Below are 20,580 nucleotides of genomic sequence, written 5' to 3' on the forward strand. Positions count from 1 at the left end.
TGGTCACCTCATACCTCATTTCCAGCCCTACCTTGCTGAGGCCACCTACCAACTGACATCTACAAGGGAGCGCAAGTTTAGTGCACAGGCCTTAGTTGGCTTTTCTGTTCTTTCTAACCACAAATAAGCTGGTAGATAGGAGTTTCCTCCTGGGTCCTTCCTATTGATTTTTGGCACCTTCTCCTAGGCTAGAAGGTCAGAAGCTGTTCTTGCCGTTGACCCTTCATCTGATCTCTTAGGCACGGGTCTTGTTTACTCCATGCCCAATCTAGGTGACTTATGATTGATACCACTTGTTACATGTCTTTTATAGCCATCAGATCCCATTTTGTCTTCTCCAAGGTCACTCCCCATACTACATAGAAGAAGTCATCACTGCAGTGTGGACAAGGCCATATTTGTCACTTCTTACTCTTGTGAGGCCTCCTCTGATCCCACCACCTTATCCTGACCAGGGAGGACCAGACAGCTAGCACCACCCCAAGCTGTCTATCTCATGTCTCATGATGCAGCTCATAATATCTCTGATTCTCTCTTTGTGTCTGTCTGTCTGTCTGTCTGTATCTGCCTCTCTTTGCTTTCTAATTGCTCTTTGTCTCTTCCTGTCCTTGTCATTGGCCCTCACTGTCTCTGCCTCTACTTCTCTTCATCTCTCTCTTTCTATCTGTATCACCTGTCTGTCTTGGCCTCTCTTTGTCTACCTCTGTCTCTCTGAGTTTCTGTCTGCCCCCTCTTCCCCATAATGTCTTCCTAGGAAGTACTTTCCCTCCCTCCCCTGGGGACCTATCTCTGCTGTCTCATGACATTAGGATCATGTGCACTGCTCGAGAAAACGCTTCCTGAATAAATAAGCAGACAAACTCGCTCAATCCTCATGCAGCAGATGCTTCCTGGACGCCTACTTATTACATAAAAGACTTTATAGAGAAAGCACCATTGTTAATGGACCTTATAGTAACCCAGTAAGAAATCAGGGCAGGACTAGCAGAAGGTAGAAATCAGAAACCCTGGCATGGACAGAGGGGAGTTATAAACCCTGCCCAGTGGTGCCCAGAGGCATGGCCCAAAGAAAACCTCTGTCCCTTCAATAGGGAATCAAGAGCCCTGCCTCATAGGGTCATTATGTGGTTCTAATGGTGATAAAGGTCTATAACCTCAGCAGAGAGAGTTCAAGGCCTGAACCTGGAAATGTAGTGTACAAACATATATGAGGCCCTGAGTTCTATCCATAGGACCATGACAATGAAGAAAATTAGTCATGTATGCAATGAGTATTCCAGCAGTGACATTCTGGACTGAGGTACAGAAATCAGCATCTATGGGTGAAGTAAATAAATGTCCTGCCGGTGGTGTTATAGACAGCTAGAGCTCAGTACTCTGGGATAGTGTGACTTAGTGCAAGGTGATCTAAGCTTAACACAATGAAAACACCATGTGTCACACAGGAAATGGCTACCTGTGGCCATAGGGAACCACTGGAGAGCTCTGAGCTAACTTAGCAGTCGCTAGTTTCCTAGTACACACAGCTCCCGGCGAGGCCACAGGATGCCTGCATGCTATCCTCTCCTATCAGTGACGAAGCAGAGACCATGTGCAAAGGAAAGGCTGCCAAGCTCATTTTCAGGTACACAGATTCTGTTCCTACTTAGAACCTGTATAAGGAAAGCACACATTTGAAACAAAACAAAAACAAACAAAACCCAACTAAATAAAACCCAGAATTCAGCCTTGAAGAATTCAATGTTTCACATATTCAAATCCATGGAGGGTAAACCACAGCAAGTAACCCATCCTCCAGAAGAGTCCACAGAGAACCAGCCCCCCCCCAAAAAAAAAGAGGTTTATATGTGTTTCAAAATTAAAATTAAGAGACTCTGGGCGATCCAGAGGCTGAGCTGGAGAAGAGTGCAGGGCCGTTGTTTGGTCCTCACTGGTGGCTTCATGTGGCAGAGAGAGATTAAGACACGGAGCCCAGACACCATTTATGGTTAAGCATTACTTCCCTTCTGTCTCTCCTTTCCATTTTCCCTTCTGTCTGTGGACAGAGATGTTACACAGACTTTGAAGGCAGTTTGAGGCCAGTCTAGAGCCTGGTTCTCAAAGGAGAGGCTGCAACTGTGATTGTGCCTGGTACCTGCACTAAGAACCACTTTATGGAAAGACTAAGGAAAAATTATAAAATTCGTTCAGCCAATGAAATACTATTGAACTACAGTGATGTTAGTAGTAAACTTACCTGCTAATGCTAATTCTTTGATGTTTCATCTGTGTATAAAAAATATAAATACAATAAAATTGCAGTGTTCACATTGTATTTTATGTGAACCGATGGGACTGGAGGAGAGGAAGAGCAAGTCAGCACACTACAAAGGAATTTGATCTCCAAGGACACACTTAATGCTCAGGTGGGCAGTGCTTGGAGACCAGGAAGGAACCTTGAGTACATAGCCAAGACTAAGTCACAACTCTGTTCCAGCCCTCAGGTATGGGTGTTTGGTTTACAGGACACTCTCCACATGCTTTCCAGGACCACCTCAAGAACCTTATGCTGCCTTCCAAATTCCAGGTCTCTCTGCCATGGTCCATCCTCACCTTCATCTCCACAACATCCATCATTTCTTTACTTTCCTAATGTGCATGGAGCAATCCAGAGAGGATACGCGTCTAGGGGCACTTTGTGAGAGGATGATATTGTTTCTAGGCCTGATCATATGATAACCATTAGCCTCATATAGCCCTGGATCTCAAAATGTGGCTAGTAAAGCTCAGAAACTGGACCTCCAGTTATCTTTAACTCAATGCCTGCAGATGTTAGGAGGCTACCATATGTTAGATGCTGCAATGCAGAAACTTAAGAGTCAACAGAATACAGATCCTTCTGTCACATCACTCTGGGGAGCAATAAAGACATCACGTGACCTGTAACACCACTAGGGCATGGTACACTCTCATCCATCACCAGCAAGGGCATAGTGGAGGGTCCCATGTGTGTTCACTGGAAACTGACGACCAGACAGGTTCCGTTGGCCACTCAGGAGGCACACACCTGGTGAGGCCATGCCATGCGATTCAAAGGATTAGAGAATGAATCCATGCATTTTACTCTATGTAGCAATTGTTCTTGGGATGCTCTCTGCATATGGAACACGGGGAGAGACACCAAAGATATTAATTGTAGCCCTCACCTGGATGGCTTCTTAGATGCTTCAAGCATTCTGCCACCAATTCCACTTGGTTTTCTCAATCTGATGACATCTGAGAACGGTGATTTTGTTGTCATTCAGAAAGAACATGAATGTGTTGATAGGCAGGATACCAGCTGTGCAGTTCACAGCGCTTCAAGCATAGCTGAGGGTGAAACCTCTCTCCTTCTCCTCCCACACTGCCACCCAGCAGATGCAACGTCCATAAAACACGAGTCCCAAACGCAGTCCCAAAGCTTTTCCAGGTCTCTAATGGCCCAAGCAGGCTCCTGAGTCAGCTTCCAGCACAGGGTACAATGTGTCTGAACTCGGAACTTGTCACATTTAAAGTGGATACCAGGAATTGGCAGTCAGGGAGAGATGCCAGGAGTTTGCATACAGCCACGGCGAAACTATTTTCACTGTGTCTTAAGGACATAGAGGAACACCAGAGCACCAGACAAAACGAACTGCCAGGAAGTTCTACTGCTATCACACTGAGCCCACGTTTTCTGAAAAACAGTTCAAAATATAAGTAGGCCAAAAGACGGAAGCCTACACTTAGTGTGTTTCAGCAAGGAGAATGGTCATCAGGGAGTTGAACTGACCTCAGAAGTTGGGGCTGTTAAGGTCTAGTAGCCATTCATCCTGTAGATGGGCAAATGCAGGTCCTGCCATAGAGCCCAGGTGTGTTCAATGCAATGTTGATGAGGCCCAAGTGCCTTAGCACTCAGACCCATGTATGAGGGTCCTATGACTGGCTTGGAGTTATCCTCAATTTTTGTCTTCAAAGATGAAAGAATTCAGTCAAGAGAGATATACAGTTTAAGCAGTTTATTTAGCAAAAAGGAGCAGGGGTAGCACCCTCCAGACAGCTTAGAGAGGGCCAATGAAGAGAGCCTGGATTTGCTATTTTTGCAAAAGACTTTAGGACTGTTTATGATAATAACATTTATAGAGGTAAGGTGTCCCTTTTTCCTCCCAAAGGAGAGTGAACCAGAAGGATCGCCCTTTTAGGCTGTTTCTTCCCATGGTCCTCTTGAAAAGCCCACAAGTATGGTGAAAGCAACAATGTAAATGTTATAATAAACCCCGAATATTTTGAGGCTGCAGGCCCTTCTTTGGTGTACATACATGGCACCTGGAAATATCCTTGATACCTTAGTTTCTCATATATCGGGCATAAACGGAGGGTAACTTCAAAGATGCTAAACCTCTGACCATCAGGAGACACAGCTGTCAAGATTGGGCCACACATCAATGAGAGCAGAGGCCATGGTACATCATTCTGCAGCAAATACTATCGCAGACTGCGGACCTAATCAGGACCAGGCACTGAAATCCCCGCCTCGTGTTTATTTATACATTTCAGGACCAAAGTATCAGTGTGAGAGGGACACATATATTGGTGTCAGCTAGTGCCTGTGAGGCACAAAGTTGAATAACTGTCCAAAGCCACTCAACTGATAATCCCTACCTTCAGGCAGGCTCCATTCACCATGTTCGAGTACCGCATACCCTGCCATGCAGGCTGACTCCAGTACCAACCCTCACCTCTTTTCATGAGAGGTTGGGGCTTCTTAGCACCATGGGGCCTCAGAGTGCAGGGAAGGCTCCCTCAGACTACAGTGTGTAGAGCCTCTGTAGTCAGCCATGCAGCCATCCTCCTCTGTGCCTGGCCCATTCTGCTGCCTGGAAGCTACACAGTCTCACTTTAGTTCCTCAGCCCAGCAGCTCACCACGAACTTTCCGACACACCAAGCTGATGGCGTCAGTAACTGCCTGTGAGAGCTCAGAGCGAGCCCCACCGTCTGCCCACTAAGTGGATCTGCCCCCGCCTGGCACACACAGTCCCCATTATTTTCCTCTCTTGTCCTATTTATCTCAACTCCCTGGGGTCTGCATTTCAATTTTCTGAAATATACTGTGCTTTCTCTTGCATTTATATTGTTTGCAGATTATTTTGATATGTACTCAAGTGTCTTTTTCTCTGCCAGATGGCATGTTTCTACCCTTCAAAGTTCTTCCCAGCATAACTTCTTTCTGGAGGTCTTCCTGGCATTTGATTGCCTGCCCCTTGGATAAGGTGCCCTCCAAATATTGTATGAGAAGATTCGCCACCCTTAGTTCATTCATTTGGTCTGAACTGGCTCGGCGCCATGATGTCCAAGTGGAGTATGTGGTATAGAACAGTGAGGGATTAGAGATGAAAGCACTGACATCTCAAAGTCACTACTGGCCCTCACAGACCTGGAGTAAAGCTCTGTCCCTTTGGATCAACATCCCCTACATAGTATAGAACTTCCAGAGGATGGCACTGGATGGTCATGATCTGTGATCATGTCACCATTTCCAGGTTCCAAACTGAGTGTCTTAGGGTTTCTATTGCTGTGAAGAGATGCCACACCCTGGCAGCTATTCTAGAAGAAAACATTTAATTGGAGCTATCTTACAGTTCAGAGATTTAGTCCATTATTATCATGGCATGTGGCAACAGTGGCAGCAGAGAGACGTGGTGCTGGAGAAGGTGCTGAGAGTTCCATATCTTGATTGGCTGGCAGCAGAAGCTACTGTGTGTCACACTGAGCAGAGCTTTAATGAAGGAGACCTCAAAGCCCAACCCCACAGTGACACACTTCCTCAAACAGGGCCGCACCTACTCTAACACAGGCAGACCTCCTAATAATACCACTGCCTATGGGAACCATTTTCTTTCAAACCACCACACTGAGTCAGCCCAAGCCTGAAGGAATCTTCTATTGCACTGACCAGTTGGAAGCGGAAGTCACATGGCATTCTAAACACATTCATTATTTCCCATAGCATTTTGTCACTCCCTCCGCTCCTTATTTCTTGTAGCACATACAGGCTTTCCAAGAACAAAGAAAAAATAAAAATAAAGGGAGAGAGAGAAAAAACTAAACATGCAACATAGTTGGAGAATCATCCTTTCTCAGGGAAAAAAATATAAGCTCAGTTTGGAGGAAGACTCTGGCCCAAATTCATCTTAATTTAATGGCAACTGCCAGTAACCCCAAAGTCATTCTCTGGGAGTTGGGGGTAGAACTGACATTATCCAAGACTGACAGTGACTAGTAGCCTTTAAATGGGACAGTATCTGACATCAACATCTGTGGTTTGTCTGCTTCTAGTAGGTTTTTACATCTGAAGATATTATGTGGCTTCAGAACACACAGATCCAAGTATATCCAAGTGCTTTTAGAAGACATACATTTTGCCAGGCGATGGTGGTGCACACCTTTAATCCCAGCACTCGGGAGGCAGAGGCAGGCAGATCTCTGTGAGTTCTAGACCAGCCTGGTCTACAGAGCTAGTTCCAGGACAGGCTCCAAAGCCACAGAGAAACCCTGTCTCGAAAAACCAAAAAAAAAAAAAAGACATACATTTTATATTTTCCATAAATAAATGCTAATATGGTGTGTATAATATATATGTAAACATCATGTGCGATACGGATATAGGAAACTATTTTTGTGATTTGCATCTGAACTTTCAACTGTTTGAGAAGCATCTAGAAGAAGGGTTTCATAGCCATCCTCTTAAGCTAGGGTCTCCATGCCAGGTGGAATCATAGTAATGGTGAGCTAGATGACTCCAATTACAAGCTAATGGTAATTAGACATATGTGAGCTGTACTGCGAAGTCAGGTCATTTCATTAGCAGAACTATGTGTGAGAGAACAGTGGTACCCTGTCCCTTTGCATTTGCATGGTGACGTTTATGCTCAACCCCAAATATCTGCCAGGCATCCTATTGCTCTGATTTTCAGGAAGTAACAAAAATCTCTCTCTGTCCTCTTTCTCTATTTTTTTTTATCAGTGTATATGGTTGTCCCTTGGCTAAAAAAAGGAAAACACAAGATAAACAGCCCCAAGAACCTGCTCCTAAGCGAAAACCGTTTGCAGTGAAGGCAGATAGCTCCTCAGTAGACGACTGTTATGAGAGTGATGGTACTGAGGACATGGATGAGAAGGAGGAAGATGAGGAAGAGGAGTTCTCTGAGGACAATGATGAGCAGGGGGACGAGGATGATGACGATGAGGAGGTGGATCGGGAAGACGAGGAGGAGATCGAGGAGGAAGATGATGACGATGATGATGATGAAGATGGGGATGATGTAGAAGAAGATGAGGAGGAGGAGGAGGAAGAGGAAGAAGAGGAAGAGGAAGAAGAAAATGGTAATCTTTAAATACTAACAAAGCTTAGGCTATGATTTTGGGTCAGTTTTTGCATGAATTTTCTAGTGTTAATATTGTTGGCATCCTAACGATTCCAGGACAAAGAATTCTCAACACCAAATGGATAAACCCCCTACATGAACTGAAAGTTTCTCCCAAACAATTCCTTGAAGTTATCTTCTAGGCTTCAGATTTCTGACAAATTGTTATTTAGATTGGTTGTCATGGCAGTTTGCAGAGTTATTTGTGGCAAAATGTAGGAAGAAATCTAGTCTCTCACGTCTGGTGTCTAAGTTGTTCTGTCCGAGGAGTACTATGATTGACTCAAGCATGGCTACAGCCTTCGCCTCTGTGCCTCCAGTGTGGTCTGAAGAGGTAGATTCTATCTGTTGGTTGTTGAAGCCATACTTTGGTAACTGTCATGTGGTTAGAATGAAAAGAGATGCTACTTAAAGGAAATGGTTGGTGGATTGGTTGTGTGCTTCATATCTGAGAACCAAGTGGTTCTAGTCTGAGGCAGAAGACAGTGAGTTGTTCAAGCAAGGCATAAGCTTACTGAACAGTGCATGGGTCGCTTCCATAAACTGCTCCAGAGGATTCGTTTTTGTGTCCAGTTTTCTGCTAGCACGAGATTCAAAATTAGGATTTATGAAACCTATCCTAAAAAGCACGTCTAGAAAGAAGACATGGTTTTCTCATGATCCTAGATATAGCTAATTTTGTTGGCTTAGGGTTGACCTTATAGATACAACAAAAATGATGGTAACATAATGAAAATGTTTTTTCTCACCTTTGTCCCTTGGGCTCAAAAAATCTTCAAGAATATGAATTCTGAAACTGCTAACTTCCAGATACAAAGTCATTATCTCATCTATTAGAGAGAACATATCAACATGTTTAGATCATGCAAGTGAGTCTGGCATCACTACTCCTATGCACTGCCATAAATGAACATATCTAATTCCAAAGCCACAGCCTTTGTGTTAGAAATCATGAACCTTATTGGATAGTCCAACATTGCTACAGAGGCTTAAAGTTATTATGTTAATTTGCTCCCCAATTTTTCTTAGGTTCTTTCATAGGTATGACAGAAGGCTTAACAAGTTACATCATAGCTCATGCCAATAACTACTGTGCATGCTGCCCAGTGTGCTGTGGACAAAAGTACTGATGTCACTAACGAGCTGCTAAGAATTAACTCATAGCCCTATGTAATGAAATGTGTGGAAAGATGTAGAGGAGACCAGTAAGAAAATACTCAGGGACACAGTATCAGCTGTGTGCAATTCTAAATGATATCTTTGGTTGTTAGTGCTGATGAGTGATTTGTATCTTGGCTCTATGGCATCACTGAAATCATATAAAATATTCTCTTGCATTTTCTCTTCATGTTTGGGAAGCAGAAGACTTTAATGCTTAGGGTTATGAACATTCGGTATACACAAAGAGTCTTGTCCAAATTTAGAATCTGCTCCATTTTCTAACTTAAGCACTTCAGCTTTGTTTGCATGGAGTCAGAATTTAGGTAGCCTACCTTTTCAGCATACAAAGTGGCACGCTTGGAAGTGCTCAGAAGTCTTACTGCGATGCATGACAATGTGGCCACACAGGCTTGCGCGCTTCTGACTTTAGCACCGAGATCCTGGGTGCATAATAAGCTCAGCAGCCAATCAGAACCAGGCAATTTTAGCTGGAGTGATTCAAGTAACTGCACATAACCAGCAGACATGGGACAGAATCATCAAACAGGCAACTTCAGAGTAACTACCTAGGTCCCAGGTTTTTAAGTATCGAGCACACCTGGCCTGGTGTCTACTCAGGCTTCCTGCACATGCGGAGTATAACCAGCGTGTGGAGGCAGAAGCCTGTGTGAAGGGAGCAGGACAATCCCAGACACATAGCCACTGAGGAACTGTTTTCAGAACGCACAGCATCTGCTCCCCAGATCAGAACCTTCTTCAGTCACCTGTCAGGTGACTTGAAAGACCCATTGAATTACTGAGGAGGAGCTCAGTACATGATCTGCTGTGAGACTAGTCTGTGTGACTTCAGTGAGACCCATATGCTCTTGCCAACATGTTCAGTAGAAAGGAAGGCCCTTTGTCCCCTGTCAGGCACCCTCTCACATGCTTCCCAGATCCAGGCACTGCTCTCGTGGAGGATCATCCCCTGTGGTTCTGATTGTTGTGGGTGCTCTGGAGGGGAAGTCAAAGGCTTGTTTGATTTCCCAAATCTATGACCATCAGTGGACCACACTGTAGCCCAGCTTTGTGAGCAAAGTTCCTGGAGAAACCCTCCAATGCTTCTGTAGTGGGGAGAAGTCTCCACTGCAGAGCCTGTGAGCTGGTGTCCCAAGACACCATTTAACTAGCATCAGACCGTGATGTCCCAGTGCTTCGCATCCCAGGTATTTCAAAACTTGCCAGGGTCAGGAATCTTCATCAAAGGAAAACCAGAAATTTGTTGATAGGCCAGCTGTCCAACATGATCAGACTCTTATTTATGTTCACACTGTTAAAATGAGGCTTTGGGAGGCAAAATTCCACCAGTCTCCAATCTCCATATCCTCACCTTTTTTTTTTTTTACCATACTGTGGAAGTCTGTGCCAAAATCTCTATTGGTAAATGCAAGCTTGAGACAGGTTAGCCCTACCACATGTCTGGGAAGTACAGTGAATGTAAGCTTGCCACAGAATAGCCCCACCACACATCTGGGAAGCACAGTGAATGCAAGATTCATGCAGTATGCAAAAGCCACTTTTTAAAGTGCTGGTCACAGTCTCTTTAGTGCTGGCTTTTGTCTCTATGTCCTTTGGTTGACATCACAGACCATCACAGCAGACTGCAGCAGACTCCTCTGAGGTTGGCTGGGCCTCATTCCTGCCATCTAGGTACAGACTGTGACCTCAAGTGAGAAGCATAGGGAACAGAGAACCTCACGAGGCGATGGTAAGTAGCCCATGCTTAGGTCATGATTTGGACACAGCTTTGACAAATGCCATAGCAGAGCAGGTGACATACAATGTGAGGAAGTCAGGGCAGTGATATGGGCATAGGGAAAAAATCTGACCTGGCATCAGCCTGAGGACCAGGCAGGAAGCCTCAGGTTATCTGTGCTGATAACCATCCACACGGGAGTCATTGTCTCTTGGCTATAATTTGAAATGTTTATTTTGTTTCAGATAAAATACATTTACACATATCATCAGATTATTATGAAAGAAGTCCACTGAATGTCAAAGACACATTAATTAGAACATGGGGATTAAGTATTTTATTTCGAAGATCTTTGAGCATTGTAGTTAGACATAAACCAAATTGGTCTGACACTAAACATCCTGTGAGTGTGGTATTTATAAAAAAAAGAAATATGTTTTATAATGTAGACAAACCACAGGCTAGTCTCTTGCATAGTCTTATTTTCAAAAGGCACAGCAACTATCCAATTCCATGTTTATTAAATACCAATTATTTATCCTAAATGGGAGCTACCATTCTGTGGCATAGAGTCATTATTAACAGATTTGGCACATACTATGGTGAAAGGTCTTTCAGGATTACTGTGATGAGAAAAACAAATTCACCGCATAGACAATACACATAAGGTATAGTTTATTTCCACACTCCATCTACCAAAAATCACCATTTAAAAATCATAGGCAGATATGCATATGTATTTCATATATACATTTATGCTTGTCCTTTTGAACCCATGTTTCATCTCCCCATAGACAGGAAGGTGAATTCTCTGAGGAAGAACTAGGCTGTGTGTGGTCTAGACTGAATAAGGTCAGACTACTACCCTCCTTACTTTAAATGCTCCACTGTGGCTACTGCTAAAATGCTGGGGTTCTCAAGAGACACCTGCCTCTGGCACCTCATAACTGCCCTGAACCCTGAAATCTGCAATGGTGTCCCCACAATCAGTGTGTCCATCAGTGCAGGTGTTTCTTCAGTTCGAGTTACCCAGCCTTTGTATCCCACGTCAGGGTGTGGTATCCTTGTAAGCTCTTTCTGAGGAGTGGATTGTTGTGAATCCTGATATTGAGTACCTTCTCTAATAGACTAGACAGTTGTTCAAAGCCAGGCGGAATGAAAACACATGGCGTGGAGGCAAAGTGGGAGGGGCTGCTTTTGTTAGAGTAATTTAGCCTCTGCTGTCCCTGAAGTAGCTGGGGGTTTGGCAGTCCATAGCGGTGGCAGATTCTGATTTGGGACCCCATTCTCACGGTCCTTACTATGAAACAATAGCCCTGTCTATGAGACTGTCTTTACTGGGGTGATCCACTCTTCAGTAAGTGCATTTCAATGACCATACTGTATGTATTCTTCCTCACAGAAGCATCTTTCTAATTGTGAGATTTCCTGGGGTGTGTTTTCTTCCAAACAGAGTGTGTAAGGCCCCCACTTGCACTCATGTTCTGATCACGGGTGAGGCAGTGGCTGGTGTGGTCAGGAGGAAAGAGGATAAAGGTGCTGAGCGGTCTGCACTGAGGCCCCACAACTCCCCAGTTTCCCCTCAGGGTGCTGCTCTCCATATTGATTAGCCAATTATCCTTCTGTATCTTTCCCAGGGACAGGTCCCTGATGAGGGAAGCAAGCTGAAATGCAGACAGACTGTGGAAAGCAGAATCAGCCAGTCAGTGTTCTACTGCAGTCAGCAGAAAAAGCAATGAGTTCTGAGACCAGCACAGCACAGCACAGAGGATGTGTTTAGTATGCGAGGCTTCACCTGAGGAAGGCTGTGGTCACAGTTGGGAAAATGAATATGGTGGATTTATCTTCTTAAAATTAACCTTCCCAATATACACAAACGTCTTCTGTAGGGATACTGGGAGTGCACGCACACTGAGGTAGATGATGCTGTGGCTGGAGAATGAGAAAGCCTTCAGCCTCAAGGAGGATTTTTCTAACTGTCCATCCATAATAAAAAGAAAAAATCCTGCTCCATGCCAATTAGTTTTTGCTTAATTATAAAATAAATTGCATCAAATTTTATGACTGTTTGAATATTTTGAGGCAAATCTGAAAACGTAATGAAAATGTAATGCTTCCTGCCCTTAAGACGCAAACGTGTGTCAAGTGCAGGAGACTAGCCTTTTCTGTAGTAATGAAAACAATGTCACACAGCTTCTTCTAAAGTCCACTGTGGAGAATCAGTGAATTTGGTGTGTCTTGTTCATTTAACTTTTATTCTAAGTGTTATGTGGCCGCAGGGAAGCATGGCACCTGGGTGATGGGGATCCCAGCTCTATCCATGTCACTCATCTTGAGAAGGTCATCCAGCCTCTTAGCCCTCGTGGTGAAATAAGGCTCAGCCCTTCACTCTCTTCCTGTCTTGCTATGCAACATAAAGCAAGCACAAGACACAAAAGAGCTCTCAAGCTGACCTGTCTGCAGCTAGGATGCCGCAGCCATGATCAAAGGTACCACATGACAATCTCCCCTGAGTTTACTCAGTTCTGCATCTGTCTGGAACCTGGAGCCTGACCCAGGCATGCCTCATGCTGCAAGCCTGCTCTGCCCCGGGGAATCAGTGCGCAGGACCATCCCCATTAGCTCCAAAGTGGGAAGGGTGTGCCAGAGAGACAGGCAGTGAGTAACATTGCTGTCTGCTAAGGCTGTGTCAGGACAAGGTCTCAGGATGACTAACTGCAGTCCAAATGCAGTATGTGCTTCCCGTATACTCAAAGGGTACTGGGATAGCTGAAGCTTTTGTTCAAGTTAGGGTCTTTTTTTTTCTTTTTAAATAAAGACTGAGTAAAATAAGCAGGAGCAATATACAAGCCAGGAGCAATGCAGAATTGAGCTTTGCACACTGAAGTGGTAGTTTAGAGAATTCAGGCTGAAGACAGGAACCTATGTAGATGCTGAGGATCAGTAAACCTCATATTACAGAGAAAAGTGACCTCTGTAGGACCCTTTGGAAGTGAGTCAGGAAGGAGGAAGGGAAGACCCAGAGTTCCCTCCCAGCCCACCACAATCACGTAAGAAGTACACTTACCTGAGCCCTGCTCTGGAGACAGAAGGGCCAGGATTCTTCAACCTATTCACTCTGCAGGCAAGCAGTACTCAAGACTGGCCAGTTAACTTTAACACTCCTCCCTGAAGAAAAGAGAGGCAAACAGACAGGTGGTAAGGAACAGGCACAAACAAAAAGACTGGCAAGGCTGAGAGACACAAACAGAGAAAGGAGGACAAAAACAGGCAGAAGAAGAGATGGAAAGAGACACCAAGTCAGAGGAGGAGTTGGTCAGAATGTCACTACCATCTCAGCGAGCTCATGGATTGGGAGAATGTGACTATCCTACTGATTTTAAATCCTCAGATCTTGGTAAGCCAGTGCCCAAATGTTATTAAGCAGCTCCTCAAAACTTTATGAATAAATGAAATTTCATTTACATTCCGTTAATTTAGTTCCTTAATGAAAACTTTAAGAAACACAGTTCACAGTTGCTACGTTAAAAGTGATTTGGTTGTGAGAAAGTGAAAAAGAAATTTATTTCTCTTTCAATCTACCTCATTTTGTTATATAGGAAATGTTTTACTTACAACATGAACAGTTAATAGGGGGCTACAGTTGGTAGGAGACTTGGCTAGGATTTATAGAGCCCTGAGTTCAGTGACTACCACCATATAACCTGGAAAGGGTGGCACAAGCCTGCTACCCCAGAACTTAGCAGGTAGAGGCAGGAGCTCAAGCAACCTTCAGGTTGCCATTCCTTGTAGGAAGCCTTATTCCTCTGTTCCTCTACACTGATCTAGAGTTCTAGACTCGGTGTGTCTGAGTATGAAACAAGGATGCAGAGGGTTGGGTCTTGTAGCTTCGGTGGCTCTGCCTGGCTGGTATCTGCCTTCCTCCCATGGTTCATAAACTGCAGAAGAAACTTACCAGCCTGGGAAAAGTCAGAGGAAACACCATTAGCAAGGTTGGGATCGAGACCACTATGACTCAGGATGCAAGATGCATGGCCAGCCTTATGACCTTGAATTAAAGGACTGGAAATCCTCGTTGGATGATTTTCCTCATCTGTAGGGCAGAAAATGGTGAACAGACTGCAAAAGGGTATCAAACCACGCGGGGGCCCTAGGAAACTGCCACCTCCTAGGGCAAAACTAGGTAGGTGTCCAGCTCAAGGTTGTTGGGACCACTGCTCCCAGCACTCATGAGACACAGCCACCTTCCCAGACTTCAGGAAAAGGCATCTAAGACTGGTGTCTCGACCTAGTATATAGACAGGCCCTGGCATGTCCTTGTCCTCAGTGCCCACTTCTTCATGTACTGCATAGGCCATGGCAGTCTTGGTTTCTCTTCAGCCTTGAAAAAAAATGGCACTTCCTGTTGATCATACGCCTAGCCTCTGGCAAAGGTTTCCTTCCTCATGAGAACTGCCTTCGTCCTCCCATTTAGGCTTCCGTCTTCCCCATGTCCCCATTCAGCTCCATTGTTCTGAGCATGCAGCATCCTGATATCATACTCTGTCTTTTCTGGGTTTTTCAACAACTACAACTTCTGGGACTACAAAAATAGTGTCTTTTTGTTTCACTGTTGAGTTCTGAATATGACCTCTAGATTCGTGTTAATGTGGGGTATCGCCCATCTAGTAAACCAGGATTAGTTTATGCAAAATGTGATTATCTTCAATTTGGTAAGAAGGCTGAGCTGATGCCCTTCCCAAAGGCTCTACCTGTTTCTGTTTAATGAGGAACCCTGGGAATGCCAGTATTTAACTGGGGTTTATGAATGACTGCTAGAACACCACGGGCATCTCTTTATCATAGGTAGCTTTATTCTCTTCGTACCTTATTTTCCTGGGTCGGACTATTTCTGTGAGAGGTATGTTCCAATGGCCGACTGAGCTGCTAGCACCTGAGCATCTTGGGGAGTTTGGGGAAACCTCTAGCTTCTTACTACCTTTAAGATGGAAATCAATATATAAACTTTAAGACCATGTAAAGATCCAGGATCATTTCTGAGCAGGTGACTCAGTGGATGGTGTGATACCGCAGAAGGTATCACAAATAGGCAGTTATGAGTCAGTCTGTGTTCCCTGGGTACTGAATTGGGAAGCAATGCAAGAGCATGTCAGACCTTGTTCAGGAGTGACAGAGGCATTAGTCACGCCACAAGTTAGATTGATTTATAAGGTTGGATTGACAGCAAAGTGCACACAGCCATGGAATAAACAAAATCAAATACCAAGTGTGCTTATCTCCAGGCACGGAGCTCAGGTTTTCAGTGTGCAGACACTAGGAGGATGGAGAGGAACATCAGAACACAGCTTTCAGAAGAAGCTGAAACTCACTTGTAGCAATTGTGTGTGACACATCAAAGCCATGTCCCAGGATTTAGCAGCAACAAAAGCAAAGGCTCATGGGAAGGAGCTGTTGTAGAGCAGGTATGAGGGAGCAGGAACTCCAGAGACTGGAATTACACCTATGTTCAGGATTCTGGCAGTTCCATGCTGCCCTCTCCAGATTCCTTCTGTGTGTGCCCTTGTCAGGGGCAGCTGGGGACTGGGAGACTCCTGAGGTGATTAAGGTGGTCCCTGTTGAGTGTGATCTACTATATCATAAGAACCTTTAGTCTTGAGAGGCAAGAACTTCAAAAGTGGGACCCAGAAGCAGGTGGCATCTTCTCCTTTGGTGATAATGTCAGACATGGACAGATTATAGTGTACACTTCTGAAAGGAGGCAAAGCAGTGTCTGTAAATGTCACATCTCTTACCCCTATCAACCCATACAGTTAATTTATGGGGAGGAATCGCTATTAAAAGGTCCTATTTACATTTGTTTTTAAAAGTCCCACAAAACCATATAAACTTCAGTGACTACAGAAAATCAGATGCAAGTATCCACCACTCACTTGCAACAACTTTGAAGAGAGAACACATTTTATTGCTATCTGAAAACAAACCTCCAGAGTCTCTTCCCTTCCATGGCTCACTGCTTCAGGGTTCTCACCCTATCCCATAGCACTTGCCCCTCTTCTGATTGTCACCTATTCAGCCCATGTGGCCCTCTGAAGGATACTGCTCAGATAAGAACTACCACTTGGGGTTTGAGAAGTCTGGAGAATGGGTAGTGGTAGGAAAGCCCAAGTTTAGTGATAAGCATTTGAGCTAATTCTGTTCTGTAATCCTCAGGCTAGCTACAAGTGTGGGAAAGTAACAGACATATCTATAAAGACATGTATCGGGGGAAGATGGTAACACTTTGCTGTTTGTCATGCTGATGACAAATGGGTACCTGCCTTTCTCCAAATGTAATTTGAGAACTTCCCCATATCCTAGCAGTAGGAAGGATTCTAGTAGCTTGATGTTAGTCCTTCTATGGATATACAATGCTTCTTACAACATCAATAACAAGGCAAACACAACACTGTGAAATAAGGTGTAATTAGGACACAGGACAGTTGTGAGTATGGTGGCCATAGTTAGTACAATCTGGCTATAGTGACATGTCTTGCCTCACTATCCCATTCCCACCCTTCTTCTTGATATAGAAAGCTTTTATATGTAAAAGCTCCTGAGGAATTGTCTAGCTCAATTTAAGATCTGTTAATCTGTCCAGGATGGAAAGTACTTGGTTAAGGGCAAGATGCTAAGATCCTGGGCTGAGTTAAAAGAAACAATGCTTCCAGAATCTATTCAGGCCCTTGTTGCAGGCATGCCAAGAGCGTGGGCCCTGTCCATTGAACTCAGAGTCTGGGGTTCTGAAAATAGTGACCTTTGACACTGAACAGCAGAGGAAGAGAGGACAGCTTCTCTCCTACCATCTAGGGAGAAGCCACGTGCGCTGCCCAGTGGAAGAAGGGAGGCCAGAGAGCAGAGAGATACATGGTGATCCTAGTCTGCTCTGAAGAAGTGGTGGGTGCATGTGTGTGCATTCGCTCGCGTGCATGTGTGTGTGTGTGACGTGAGCTCTTGGGGTTATAGTTAGCAGAACTATTGGCAGGCAGGATCTGCCCATGGTTAGCCTCTTTAAGTGCATCTCACAAGCTCTTCTAGCTCACTTGTTAGCCCAGGTTAGCCCGGAGCCACCTTGACTGTCCCTCCTATCTCACTTGTGTTAGCCCAGGTTAGCTCAGGGCCACCTTGACTGTCCATCCAGTGTGCAGGCCGTATCTAATTTTCTAATCTCGGGGGATGATGACTCTCCATTTTCACTTGAGGATTTTCTAGGAGACAAACTCTGCGTCTATCTTTGAGTTTTCAGAGTTCTTTAAAAAAGGAGAGAAGACCTACCCTAAATGTGGGGCTGGGGACATCTCATAGGCTAGAATCCTGGACTAATGAATGCGTGGGAAGGGCAAAACAAACAAAAAGCCAGGTGAACACCAGCACTCTCTGCCCTCTGCTTCCTTGTTTGTGCAGCACCATGTTCACCGCTATGGACTCTGCCAACCTCTTACATAAAAGATTGCATCCTCCTGATTATGAGTCAAAACAAATCCCTTTTTTCTTACTGTGGTTTCATCAAGCATTTGGTCACAGCAACAGGGAAAAAAAAAGGCACCTTTCCAAACCAGAATGGACCTAAACTGCATTAGTTAAGATGCTGGCTGGTGGCAGGCTAGCTAAGCTAGCAAGCCCAGCACAAATCTCAAAGGCTGGTCATTGAAATATGTCCTCAATCCCTGAGAGGCTAGGGGGAGTGTCAAAGGGGGAGAATGCCAGAAGGCAGATGCTGAGAACGGCAGCAGTCCCCAGGGTGGGGGCATACAGCAGAGGCCTGCCTCATCTGCCGAGAGGGAGATGGGTGTCTAGCTGCTAGTCTGCACCAAGCCCACTGGGTTCCTCTTCCAAGAAGACTGCAGTCTGGTTGCTATGGAAACAAGCAGCGCAGAAGACTGGTAAAGCAATCATGCACAGCATCCCAGCATGGTCTCTCAGCTCTGTCACTTGAACACGTGTGACTTGCAGTCTTCTGTGGTTGCCTTTCAGAAGTAGTAGCCACTGAAGAGCCTTTCCTGGGGTTTCTGCGAGGATCAGGAAGGACAAACAGACCTCTACCACCATAAGACTGGGCTTGGGGTTCTTCTGAATTCCATTGGCTACACACACACACACACACACACACACACACACCATGTTCTTTACTGTCCATAAGATGTGATGTGGGTGTGAATAATGTGTATTCATGTGGCTTTATCAGTACCAAATATTGAAAAAGTTGTATCTCAGACATGTGTTTTAGAGAAAAATTACCACAAAACCAGTGTATGAGGTTCCAGGAATCCTAGGAAAACCTCCCAACTATATGATTCTGTGTGGTCTAAAATCTTGCTAGCGGTCAGACTTAGAAGAGGGGAGTTGCAGCCACAACATTTATAAAGCCTTCACAGAGCTCAAAATCACACATGACACCAGTTAGCAGTGAAGCTGGTAGCTGGCTGGTAATCACATGGGCAGATCTCCTGGACTCAGCCACAAAAGCACCTCTACCTCTAGGCTCATCTCCATGAGCTAGGAGTAGATCAACCCAAACTTCTCTGATTTCCAGTCTCACATGAAGACTCCGGGATTCAGCAGGGAATACCTGGGGCTAGACAGGTCGAGAGGTGGTGCCTGGTCTCAGCCTAGCCCTGTGGGTTCTGTGCAATGACAAATCCCAAGCACAGTATACAGAGGGAATGCAGCATTACATCCTCTCCACACGCATTGGTATTCATGTTCCTACTGTTTACTTAGGACAGAAACATGTGCATTTATTTTCTAGAAAATGCTTTGTTCACCACAAATACATCCCTCTTCTTTGAAAGAACATTAATCACTAGATAGAAACAAGTAATATTGGCTTCTGAAAGTTTTATGAGCCAGAATGTTTGTACCACATTTCTAGCCCTGACTGGTATAGAAAATTCTAGACCATTTGCCAAAGCCCCTAGCTATGATGGGGTCTTTTCGATGCTACTGGTCTCAGCAGAAACACACTAGGCAGTAAATTGTCTAAATATGGAAAACCAGACACTGAATTCTAAATGCTCACCATGACAGGCAAGGCTGAGACAGAGCATGTATTCAGAACCTGTTTGCTGATGACGTGGAGCCTGTTGCCCTTCATTAGCCCATGTAATTAGGAGTTTACTTTAGGTGATGCCTTAAACACTGGAATTCTATTAGCCTGGAAAGATTTTGGCCTCAATATCATCTTCCAACCATTTCCACATCCGCTGCTCTCACTCATGAGGCCTCTGATGACACCGAGCATTAGTAACTTAAGAAAAGGGAAAAATCAACCACAGCGGGCTTTGTCTTCACATGCATTCCCTACTGCCTGTGTCCAGACGCCATCCCTGAAGTGGCAAGTTTCTCCAGGCATCTGCTCTGGGAGAGAAGGTGCTGGAAAACAATACCACCCATGCCAGGCATTTGAAATACGCACAGTCTGTGTGCCTCACCCTGGGGCTTGTGGGAACTTGCCAGGAGCAGCCAGGCAGATTATTATCCCTGCCTTACAGATGAGCTCGTTACAGCTCTTGAAAGGTCACTGCCCTCACACAATCACTAAGTGGCAAGAGAGTGATGGGGCCAGTTGCATAACTTCCTATTTCAACTCTGCCTCTCAAGGCCGCCAGAGCATCCACAGTGTTCCCCCAGTACACGTCCCTGTGAGGAGCAGGCCTGCCACATACGCTGGAGAACGCCTGGCACTTTTCTGGTACTCAGGCAGGGAAGCGACTAACATGTCTTCAGTTCCTCCTCAGTTTCATGGGTCTGCAAGGCTGGGATACTGTCTTTTTTCATCTTCTTGGGAAAAGGTGACAGATTGGTCATAAGAGGCACTCCTTGGCCACGTCATGTGGAAAGCAGGACAGGAGAAACAAACAACAGACAACAGGACCATCCTGAGATGTGTAAATGGAGACTCGACAACATTACATCCGCCACATTTGCTAGGAAAGACTCGTGAGAGCCCTGTCCTTTTCCAGAGCAGACTTCATTTTTGAGTTTAGATACAGAAACAAGGATTAGGCAGGATTTTTTTTTTTGCCCTGGTTATTACATTCAGTGACTCCCTTCTTTTGTGTGTGTATGTATATGTCTGTGTGGGTACACATGTATGTGCAGGTATACATGAACATTGCATGAATATATGGCAACCAAAGGACAACAGAAGGTATTTTCCTGTACAACTCTCCATCTTATTTTTTAAGACATGGTCTGTCATTGAATTTGGGGGTCACTGATTAGGG

General features: G+C 44.8%; 1 protein-coding gene across 19 annotated transcripts in view; it reads left to right on the plus strand.

The window, feature by feature from the left end:
* Positions 1 to 20,580, plus strand: part of Myt1l (myelin transcription factor 1 like) — a 390,358-nt gene that overhangs the window by 277,684 nt on the left and 92,094 nt on the right. For all 19 annotated transcript variants that reach the window (XM_057765426.1, XM_057765434.1, XM_057765408.1 and 16 more), the window contains one exon: positions 7,023 to 7,381. In XM_057765426.1, the coding sequence (XP_057621409.1) occupies positions 7,023 to 7,381 (359 nt within the window). The remainder of the gene's footprint in view (positions 1 to 7,022; positions 7,382 to 20,580) is intronic.

The sequence above is a fragment of the Chionomys nivalis genome, chromosome 1, assembly GCF_950005125.1.
Source record: "Chionomys nivalis chromosome 1, mChiNiv1.1, whole genome shotgun sequence".
Lineage (NCBI taxonomy): Eukaryota > Metazoa > Chordata > Mammalia > Rodentia > Cricetidae > Chionomys > Chionomys nivalis.